The 11,772-nt window shown below is 47.0% G+C and overlaps 1 protein-coding gene across 1 annotated transcript in view; it reads right to left on the bottom strand.

Annotated features, from left to right (window-relative positions):
* Positions 1-368: 368 nt before the first annotated feature.
* The window catches only part of HIC2 (HIC ZBTB transcriptional repressor 2), a 38,274-nt gene continuing 26,870 nt past the window's right edge, over positions 369-11,772 (bottom strand). Inside the window, exon 2 of the mRNA XM_054996859.1 lies at positions 369-2,146. Within this exon, the coding sequence (XP_054852834.1) occupies positions 388-2,109 (1,722 nt within the window). The 5' untranslated portion in view covers positions 2,110-2,146 and the 3' untranslated portion in view covers positions 369-387. The remainder of the gene's footprint in view (positions 2,147-11,772) is intronic.

Here is an 11,772-nt window from a genome sequence, read left to right as displayed (position 1 = left end):
CCCTTTCTTCGCATTTCCGATTCATATCAACCGGGAAGGACGCCCTCTCTCCCCCCTCAACATTGGGGCTCACAGTTAAGCTACATATCCCACACAGCCTAGCAGAACAGTGGCATTTCTGGTTACAATCTGACGTATTAGGCAAATAAAGTGTAAATGGAGGGAGAGGCAGCAGCTTCGATGTGGACTGGTTTTCTTTGTTTGGGAGGCGGTGGGAGAAAGAAATAAAGCTCTGTTTGGTTGAGGCCTCCCATGACTGAACAGGGAAGAGAATGGCCCATATTTATATATATATTTATATATATATAATTTTGTTTTAAAGCAGCAAGTCTAGGGAAAGGTATGTTCATGGCGGGTGGGCTCAGAACTCGTTGCAGAGACTTTGGCTTATGTAGGAGAGCTATGCATCCGGAGGTGGCTGATGAGGTTGCGCTGCTGGGTAAATTTCCCACCGCACAGTTGACATTCGTAGGGCTTTTCCCCTGAGTGGACACGCATATGCTCTGTCAGTCGGTACTGCCGGGTAAAACGCATCCCGCACTCCTCGCAAGCGAAGGGCTTGAGGCCCAAGTGGCTGCGCATGTGCCGCGTCATGGTGCCCCGCTGTGTGAACATCTTGCCACAGATATTGCAAGGGAAAGGCCGCGTCAGCCAGTGAGTCTTTTCGTGCTGCCGGAGAGTGGCCGGATCTTTGTAGCTCTTCTCACACACAGAACATTTGAAGGGCCGGGATTCTGAGGTGTAGGGCTGGTTTGGATTGGACAAATCCTCTGCTTCCTCCTCCTTGTCGTCATACGCTCCTTCTTCTTTGATGTAGAGATCTTCCTCGGTGTGTGTTTCCACGTGGGCATTCAGCTGCTCGGAGCTGGGGAAGCCCTTTCCGCAAGGGATGCAGACATAAAGGTTGTCCCCAAAGGCCACTGGCTCATAGCCTTCCTGCCGGTAGACATAGTTGGCGCTAGTGTGCCCGCCACTCTCACTCTCACTCTGCCCGCTCTCGTCACTGTTCTCCTTGCCATTCTCCACTTCCTCTTTGCAGGGAAATGGCAGCTCTGCCCCATAGGCGCCCAGTCCTAAACTCCGCTCTGCTGACTTACACAAGGGGCCCATCAGAATGCCGTTGGGGAGCCCCTCGCTTTCCTCTGTACCTTTGCTGCCCTCTATCCTGTCAAAGGCGTTGTCCTTCTTGATCCACTCCTTCTTGCGTGATGAGTGACGCAGGCTTTTCCGTTGGTTGCCTTCTGGGAGGGACTGGCGGTCCTCGCTCAAGTCCATTTCCATGGGTTCGCAGTTGTCAGCTAGGTTTGGTGGGGCTCCGGCGGTGGACTCGTCGAACAATGAGGCACTGTTGGCTGCGGGGGCTGAGGCAGGTCGGGGGGAACCACGCTGGCTTTCAGCGTGCTGCATGTCATCCAGGGATGCCGCTGTAGGGACCGAGGGGCTTTTTTTGGATAGGTCAAGGCCAAGCTCCTGATCTCCACTGCTCCCATTAGCACTGCTACTGCTCCCATCTCCGCCGTTCTTACCGATCCCCCTGTTCAAAGCATGAGAGTTCTCTTGGTTGGAACTGCTTATGAAGACCTCATCATCTGAGATCTTTCCCTTTGGCATCTCCTTTGAGTGAGAGCCCTTCATCCCCTCAGTTGACCCTGAATAACGAGTTATGACTGAAGCAGTGGAAAGTCTCTGACTCCGCGGGGGTCTCCCGACACTGGGGGCGCCGCCGGCCCTGCCAGCGAAAGACCGCCCATTGCGTTTCAGCTTCTTTCGGCAAAGGGCTGCTAGGTCATGTAGTTGGAGGTAGCTTGCTGCGGTGAGGAGAGCATTAAAGTTCTGTTCACCAGGCTGGTCAGTCATTAAGAGCTTCCCAGTATAAATAAAGTCCAAGATCTGACGGAACACGGTGGGGTTGACCATGTCCGTGTCTAAGTTTATCAGGTTGTCGTGCAGAACAAGAGATTTGAAATACATGCTGCTGGCTGCCAGGATGTTCTTGTGGGCACGAAAGAGGGCATTTTCGACAACGATGATCACGTCACAGAGGAAACCTTTGGCTCGTTGCTGGTTCAGCTGCAGCAGCAGTTGTTTGGCATGATTTGGCAGTTCCATCTCCACCTTCTCTTCCTTTCCCCTTTCACTTTATCACCTGCAAAAAGAAAGAAATAATAAAAGCAAGAAAGAAAGCAAGAAAAAAACCCCAAAGTTGGTGAGTCTATTTACACCTATATTAACCAAGACCACTTCACAGTTTTGAATTCACAGTGTAGGGCTTCTCACACAGTACACACACCTTAATGTTCTAGAGGTGTAGAGTTTTTCAAACAAATGTCTGCATCCACATCCATTCTGATTGTGCACCTGAGGACCAGTGCCCTGTAAGATCTTGGTTCATATGGTGCATACTGACGTACACGTGTGGAATGAATGCAGAAGCAAGGAGGACTCAACCGACTGGATACAAACAGCTGATGGTTCCACATGCATTAAATGAATGGAAAAGGCTAGTATCATGAACCACCTTGGGCCTTGAAAAGCGTGGAAGGACAATATTGGAAGTCTAAAGAAACAACTTGCACCTATAAAATCCAACTGGTATAATCCTCAGAATTTTATGACAAAGGTCATATGTCATGCTTTGCATGCAGAGGGCCCCCGATCCAGTCTCTGGGTGAACGTTAAAATAGCATTCTGTCAGTGGTTCAGCTGATTCAACCCTTACACTGATTGCTCCAAGAAGTGGGAACATCGATTTCTGTCTCCATGATTGGAAATGCCTGAGCAGGGTATTGTTTTCAACAGCCCACAGCTATATAGATGGTCCTCTAAATTGCTAGGTCCTTATTTGCTGGAAGGATGGGTGGGTTAGCATACACAGCATGACATGGAGATGCAGAGACAAAGAATATAAAAAGGGATTTATTAATTAGAAAGTAGGAGGAAAGAGGAGAAGAGAGAGATGCATCTTAAGCCACTCTCTCATAAAGGAACTATGAGCTGATCTCTCATAGTAGACAAGGAGCTAGAAGCTCTCATATCTCACCTCTACTATGAGGCCATTGAGCAAATTATTAGACCCAAGGTGCAGACTCTGACAGCATATGAAACCTCTATGCTAAAGCTAAGCAGACAGTTGGGTAGGAAGACCTTGTTATACCTTCTATCCCATCTCTCTTCCAAGGTGCTTGCAGTAGCACACATGGTTGGTTTTTTTCCTCCTCCATTTTATCTTCAATACAACGCGGCAAGGTAGATAAGCCCAAGGTTACGCGAGCTTCATGGCTATGTGGTGATTTGAACCCAAGTGTTCCCATTTCCAATGTGACACTGTAGCCATTATACTGTGGGGTGGACCTCTGGTCTAGGACACAGTCAGGTTCTCCCCCTTGGGATCCATCTTGGAAGGGATTCATCTATACCCTGGATTCTCCTCCTCCCCTCTCCCCAACTCCTGTGGCTTGGCATGTCTCTGGCTCAAGGCTGCAAGGATTAAACACCTTCTGGACCACTTACTCCCTTGGCTGTGATTCTGCCTCTGTTGCTCTGGCAACCAATCCAATGCTTGTGCTGGGGAGAGGAGGATTGTGTTCAGTTATGCCTGAGAACCCAGCCCAGATTTATATGCTCATGAAGAGAGCATGCTTTGCACGCACAGCGCTACGTGAGAGGGCCTTATTCAGAATCAGACCTCTCATCCCACCTAGCTGAGCGCTGTCTACTTTGACTGGTCCTTGAGTCTAATTTCTGCAAGGATTTTTCCTGGGCTTGCTACTCAAATTCATTTTAAAACTGGAAGACAGCAGGAATCAAACCTGAGAAGTTCTCTATGCAGAGTCTGTGCCACTGAGCTACAGCCTCTGCACACCATAGCTCCAATCCCTTAAATTTGGTGTTTCTCTGTGTTGCTTTCACTTCTCACAGGAAGTTCCTCGACAGCCAGGCCAAGTACAAGGTAATTCTTTCTCCTGAGCTTCCGAAAACATCCTAGAAGATTCTTGCATCCTTTCCAGTCTTTTAGAACCCCACAGATCCTAAGAGATTCCTGCGCTCTCAATACTTTCAAATTAGGCTCTTAAATAAGTTAATGAGAAAATACGGCCCCTTGAAGAAAGACGGGATGCTGCAAATCTAATAACTGAAAAACAACCAGGAGGGAATTACTGCAGAACGTACACAGAGCTGGATATTAAAGATAATAATTTTCACCCAAAAAAGGGTGGGGGGAAGACATAGCTTGCAATATTATAGATGATGCTTGGGGCACAATTTGGAGGTTGGGAAGGACAAATGCTTCTAAATTTATTGTTAATGCAAATCTTAAAAAGGAAATTTTCTCCCTTTAGAAGTCGACATCAATGGAATATATAGACTAATAGGGATATTATCAAACAGAGACAGACTGGTTTGCATATCTGGGGTTCTAGCCCCAGATCAGCCATCACTTTAAAGGCAGAAGCTTAACATACAAGTGAGAATCCCTAGGGAGCCGGTGTCAGCAGCACCTATGAGAATGAGCAACGTATCAGGAAGTAGATGGCTTGAATCCCACCTTCATCATGAACTTTCTAGCCGTAAACATACCTCTCTCAGACTTGGCAACTAACCTATCTTACAGAGTTGTTGTAAAGTTATTGTTAGTAAAGGACCCATGAGGATTCACAGGGGACAGGAAATCCCCTATATCCGTGCCTGCTAACCCTCTTCACCTTGCTGGCTCTGTTTCTACCCCAGTCAGCTTCGGCTTTTCCCACTTTCCCTAGACTTACCTCTACCTAGAGCTCCACCTCCCACTGCCCCCAACACTCTGCTACCACCCCGGCTCCACTCCACCCCCCACCCCCACCCCGCTCGTTGGGCCTTCTAGTTGTCCCTCCCAACCCTAAAACTACTCCATTTCCTTCGCCAAGCCTACTCCACTTCATTCCTTTTGCCAGTTGCCATTTCCCCCCTCCCCGAGGCCATTCATTCCCTCTCTTGCAGCCCACCCCCTCTCCCCCTCCCCACTCCTGATCCCCCGTTCTGACTGCAGCAATAGTTGCAACACATAATCATAAGCATCATATCCCAGGCTTCTCTCAAGGTGCTTAGAGTTGGGGATACATGGCTCTCTCCTCCTATCTTTGGAAAAATACTGCAAGGTAGGGGAGAGAATGTAAATACTACCCAAATTTTGAAAATTGTTTTGCACATACACAGATGTCGCCTTTACCAGGTCCCCGTCCCCCAGAAACCTAGGGCTTGCATTAAGCTTTATCTGAGCCATGGCTGACCCCATTTTACAGATTCTTCAATTTGCACGGGGCCATTCTCGGTTATTAGATACAAGAACCTGAAGTACTTCCTACAGCTGAAAACACCATACAAATACTAATGTTACAGTTAAATATGACATGGTGACGGTGTGTCAACAGATCCTTTAAGGGGTTTCTTTTTTCTTTTGGCTGCCTGCCGAGCTCGTCAACAGCAGCCAAAAAATGCAGATTGCCTACCATGGGGAGAATAAAGATTCTCCCGCCCCTGCTGGACCGGTATTACAGGGTTTGGGGATATGGTGTGTATGACTGAACTTCTCGACATCAGGAAAAACAACTGGACAACGAGCTTATTCAAAACTAGATCTTGTTTACTGCATGCTGGAATGGAACCGTTTCATGACAATGCGAACCCACATACATTTATTCTCTTTGCTGAAACCACAGGGGTTGGCTTTGCACACGGGAGGTTGCAGATTCAGTTCCTGACATCTCCAGCTTCCCATAGTGAGGTGGAGGCAGCGGCTGCATAGCAAAGCACCTTCGTTCGCATGCACAAGACCCCCGGTTCCATCCCTGGGCACTCCAGAGAGGCGGCAGGTCCATTGCCAGAGAGTCTGGAGAGCAGTTGGTGAAGTAGAGAATGCCAAGTGAGAACAAGTTAATTTATTCATTGCATCATTATCCCTTCCCCCTAAGGAGCTCAGGGTATCGAGCCCCTCCCCTCCTCCATTATATTGTCACAACAGCTCCCGTGAGGAAAAGTTAGACAGAAAGAAGAACTAGCTCAAAGTCACCCTGTAAATTTATGGCAAGCAGGGATTCCAACCTGGGTCTTGGCAGGCACTGCCTGACACTGTGACCATGACACCACGCTGGCTCCCAAGGGAGTACAAGACAGCGGCATTATCAAAAATGTATGAATTCTCATGAATCTGTTTTCAGTTTAGAGAAAAGGTTGCTGTGGGGAACACTGGGTCAAAGACTTTCCTTCAACTTTTATCTTTACCACCTGCTCTTTATATGCTGGTTACGGGCACCACTTTTAATGTAGGATGCCATTCTGGAGTTCCCGCTGCAACTTTCCCTGACCTGAATAGCCCAGGTGAGCCTGATCTTATCAGATCTCAGAAGCTAAGCAGGGTCAGTATTTGGACGGGAGAACATGAAGGAAATCCAGGGTTGCTACACAGGCAATGGCAAGCCACCTTTAAATGTCTCTTGCCCTGAAAACTCTACGGGATTGCCAAAATTCAACTGCGACTAGACAGCACTTTCCACCACCACCACAGCAACTTAACATGCCACCTTAACACTACAGAGTTTCCCACTGTAATATCTGCACTCTTTGAGGGTTTTGTAACCCCATCCCCTTTTTAGCATTTTGTATACTTCTACAAACCCGGGGTGTCTGCCTGGGGTTTTCAGAAATTTAGATCGTACCCATGACTGGCCTCATTGTGCAGATTTTTTGATCCACATGGAAACCACATGAGACTAAGAAAATAAGGATTAAATTGGAGAACTTTTATCAAAGGGATGAAAATACCATGGAAACATTGCTCAGTGCAAAAGTTAGTTTCATACGGCTCTAGCACAAAGGTCTCTCTCCAAAAAGGGGTTGAGAGACTCATGATAGGTGAAGACAATGCCTCTCTTAACAGCTGGTTGGGGGAGGATGCAAGCTTTTGAGTATTAACAGAACAATTACATCAGACAGGGTAGGAAAGGGAGTTAATCTATCCAGCGGGGCTGCCCATCGCATTACTGGTCCTACAAGAATAGCAGCATTTACTTTATATGCACGCCAAAGCTTTGGCCCTCATCCAACAATTCTGATGCACAAAAATCAAGGATGATAAAAAACAACAACAGTAAGAGGTCTTAGCATAACCCTCCTGACTGCAAAAAGCAAACCTTGTTGCCAAATGGGAAAAAAGATATTGAAATGCGAAACAAAAGCTACGTAATTCCAAGAGCCAACAAGGAGGGTTTAACTGTCTCCTCCATGTCCTCGGTTGGTAAAGTCTGCCTTCTCTCAAGGAAGTGCAATATGGGACTCTATGCACCCTTCTCTTCCATGAATCCGTCTAACCCCCTTTTAAAACTATCTATGCTTATGGCCGTCTCTACCTCCACTGGCAGTGAATGCCAGAGTTTAATTACTCATTAACTAAAGAAATATTTCCTTTTGTCTGTCTTGGACCTGCTTCCCAACAACTTCTTCAGATGCTCCCGAGTTCTTCTATTATGGGAGGAGAAAAAGCTCTCTCTATCCACTTTCTCCACCCCATGCATAATTTTACAAACCTCTACTATGTCCCTCCCCCCTCCCCAGCCATCTTTTTGCTAGGCTGAAAAGCCCCAGACTCTCCAGTGGGTGTTCCAACCTCTTAATCATCTTGGCTGCTCTCTTCTGTACTTTTTCCATCTTTCCAATATACTTTTTAAGATTCGATGGCCAGAACTGCGCTCCAAATGAGGCCACACCATACCTCTATACAAGGGCAACATAACATTGGTAAATTTATATTCAATCCCTTTCCTTGTAATTCTTAGCATGGAGTTCACCACTTCCACACTGGGTTGACTTTTTTGCCAAGCTCTGTACTACAGGAGCCATGTGGCACAGAGTGGTAAGCTGTAGTTCTGCAGCCCAAGCTCTGCTCACGACCTGAGTTCGATCCTGGCAGAATCTAGGTTCAGATAGTTGGCTCAAGGTCAACTCAGCCTTCTATCCTTCCGAGGTTGGTAAAATGAGTACCCAGTTTCCTGGCGGTAAAGTGTAGATGACTGGAGAAGGCAATGGCAAACCATTCTGTAATGTGACGTCCCCCCATGGGTCAGTAATGACTCGGTGCTTGCACAAGGGACTACTTTACCTTTACCTTACCTATACTACAACCTCAAGATCTCTTTCAATCTCCATCTCTGCCAGTTCAGACGCCATCAGTATTTAAAATTACAATTTTCGGTTCTAACGATCACCATATACTTAGGGGAGTTTTCCACAGCAAAGGAGTTCTCCATGTCAAAGGATGCAGATTCAGTCTTGGGCATCTCTAGTTAAAGGATGTCAGGTAACAAGGGTTAGGGAAGATCTATATCTACCAGAGATCCTGGAGAACTACTTGACAGTCCAAGGAGCTAGGCTGAGCTGCGCTCTCGGTCCATCCAGCTCAGCCTTAAAGCAGCTGTTGAAGTGGAGAGCGTCTACACTGAGCTTCTGTATTCATCTGGCTTTCTTGGGTGATTGGTTTTTTGACACTACATGCTGGTTTGGTTCAGCAGCAGCCACAGAGAGAGAACACCTGAAGCTGCCTTAGACATTTGGCTCTATCAATAACACTACTGACTGGCGGCAGCTCTCCACGGTCACAGGGGGAGATCTTTCAGATCTCCTATCCCCTTATCCTTCCAACTGGAGAGGCTTCCAGGGACTGAACCTGGGACCTTCTGCATACAAAACAGTTGCTCCATCGCTGAGCATGGCTTCTATATGAGCACATTTACGGGTTGGGTCAATCTTGCTCAACAAACAGACAAAAGAGGGTGACACCCTGCCAATACTAAGTAAGTGACAACCATCCCGAGTGAAGGATTCATCTGCCCGATCAACCCAAGCCTGGATAGCAGTGTAGTCTTTTAAGCTGCCCTTTATTTGCCATGTTCCAAAATGGGCATTCTCCTGTACCCAGTGGTGATGTCTTAGGTCTTCAACAGTGGCCGCTGAGATAGCATGGCATCAATTTTTCAAGAGCATCATATCCTTCCACCATTACACTATTGAGCAACCCTCGGTCAGTCAGTACTTGTGTGTCTACATATTGTTGAACTCACTGCTCTCAGTTGCCATGAGATATCAGCCAGGATGCTGTTGAGTGCATCTTCTCCCCCCCAGCTCAGTTCCCACTCATCAGTGATGACATTTACTGCATTGCCTCTCCAGATACACTAGTGATTTGTAAGTAGGAGGTCCCATATTCTTCCAGTTCAAATCCATCATGCATTCATAGCTTTTACCAGACCAATCTGGGCCCCTCCTCTCATTCCAAATCCTGAATTCTTCACAAAAAATGGGGAAAAAGCAGCTTTGGTACCTGGTTTAGAATAAGTGTATGAAACTTTACATTTATGTGCTACCCACTGCGACTCCAGAGAAGTTTCCAAATGCTGGCATTTCTGTTCTTGAAAATCACTGCTGTGCTGCTAGCTGCCTTCAGGCCAAAGAAATAAGGCAGAATATAGACATTTTATATGAACATATCTCCAGTTAAAATGATCTCCGAGGTCAGGTAGAGAACTATGGTTGCCTGGGGCCCTGGAGGGCATCGGCCAGTCCAAATAGACCATTCTGAGCTCAACAGCGTGACTTGGTATAAAAGCAGTTACGTGTGTTTATGTTGCATTCTCTTGGCACAGAACTGAGTGTTTTAGCACAACTGCCCCACCTATGCAGCTTTTCTTCCTCCAAAACAGCCAAAGGTTAAGGAAGAGCCCTGTTGGGCAAGAGGCACCTCTTAGAGAGAGAGCATCAAAGGCCAGGCATTGCACCAAACAATGGACGGTTGGAGCAACGAAGGATCCGATGTGGGCCAGCTGTGTTGAGCCATCAGTTTCATTTGGAAAGCAATCTTGTGGGTGGGAGCGACAGAGGGATGCTGAGAAAGTGCAATTCTCAGCTAGCTTTGCTTGAGATTGAGATCTAGCTTGAGGAGATACAGAAGCTGCCTTGTTGCATGTGAAACTGAAACTCCACCCAAAGCAAGGGCGAAACGTGGCGCTGGGCTTGCCCACCCGGATTCCTCCCGAGACTTTATAACCATCAACATAAAAAAGGTTTGTCACCCACACACACCATCCCAGAGAAATGGTTGCCACAAGCATTCATCGCAAGAGAAAGGACAGGTAGCCATTGTTGGTTCACTAGAAGGGAAAAATAAATATTCTAAAGCAGCAGGAGTGCAGTATCTTTTGGAGTGGAGGCAACTGAAGTGTCATGTAGTAGCAAGCAAGCCTGCAACTTCCACACAAATCCTCAGGCCAGAAGCTGAGCAAAAAAAGAACACAAAGGAGGAGACGGGGTAGACAGAAAAGGTCCTGCTGCTACTCCATGCCTAATAGCTCAATGGGAGAACCCGTGCTGTGCGAGCAGAAGGCTGCAAGTTCAATCCCTACCATCTCCAGATACAGGGTCTTATGCTGCAGGTACTGGGAAAAGACTACTTTGTGCCCAACATCCTTCTATACAATCCAAAAACCTGATACGAGTGGGGGAAGCTTAACTAAAATTCATTTGAGAAGGCGCATATGAGAGGCGCAGTCCAAGTCTTGACACCCAAATGTTGCCGCTTAGCAAAAGGCCGTTCTCTGGGCTGCTCTAGAAATTGAGCAGGAAGGCAAGCAACCCCATCTTCGAGTGCTTGCTAGCAGAGTTCGTTTCAGGATGACTGAGACAGAGATTTCCCACCAGTGCCTTTTACAGCAGTATCAGAGTTCTCCATATGGGTGACTCCCAGTCTCTGAGTGATCCCAATACGTTGTCAAAGGCCCAGGCTACAAATACTTTCTTTTCCCACAAACTCATCTGCCTGCTGTTTCTCACCAGAACACAAGTACCCTTTTCTGCCGCCTGCCAGAATGCTGCCATTGTGCATCCAACTGAAGTCAGGTCCCCCAATACTGTCACCATTTTCCCCACTGCATGAAACTTGCCTCCCCTGTTACTTGGTAAGAATATTAAAAAGGTGCCAAGCTCTGAATCACCAGGAATTCTTCAAAAAGCGTCTGACAAAAGGGGAGAGGGAGGGAGAGGGAACAAGCCCACCTTAGAGTCAAAGGAATTTCCAGGCCCTTCTCTAGAACTTCTTGTTAACTACACTCTAGTTTATTCAGAAGCATTAGTACACATCAGTTTTTGGACACCAGGCAGGACTCAGCACGGCAGGCATTCAGGGATGCCAAGTTTGGGAGCTGCAGTATGCTAGTGGAATTCTCTTTGCCCACAGCAGCATTCCCATTTAGTCCGACAGAAAAACCAAGCTCAGGGCAAGCAAAGAAAACAGGAACCTCTTTGAGCTTCTTACAAAGAATAGGGACCTGCTTGTAAATTGCATTAGGCTCTCTTAGGCTGGAAGAAGGAAGGCAAAAACGTTCCCAATAAACATTTTTTCTTTCTTTCAAGAGCTATTAACCAGGATGGCTAAATGGAGCTTCTGTCTTCAGAGGCAGTCTACCTCTCAGCAGCGGGGGAGAATGCACAGCAAAGATGTATCATCATCTTTGTGCCCTATTTGCTTATTTACTTCAGTTACGGTCTACCTTTCTCACTGAGACTCAAGGCAGATTACACTATTTAAAACGATGCAATAACAATAATGGAAAGCGTACAGGCAACCGTGAATGTGTGTGTCCAGGTGCCACTGACTGACCACTGCTACGAAATAGGATGCTAGGTGGGGCAGACTTTTGGCGAGATCCAGCAGGGCTCTTCTTATTACTTTCTTAGAAACGCATGTGCAAA

Source organism: Eublepharis macularius, chromosome 13 (assembly GCF_028583425.1).
Source record: "Eublepharis macularius isolate TG4126 chromosome 13, MPM_Emac_v1.0, whole genome shotgun sequence".
NCBI lineage: Eukaryota > Metazoa > Chordata > Lepidosauria > Squamata > Eublepharidae > Eublepharis > Eublepharis macularius.
The sequence above is the reverse complement of the archived record's forward strand: the minus strand, read 5'-3'. Positions and strand labels throughout refer to the sequence as shown.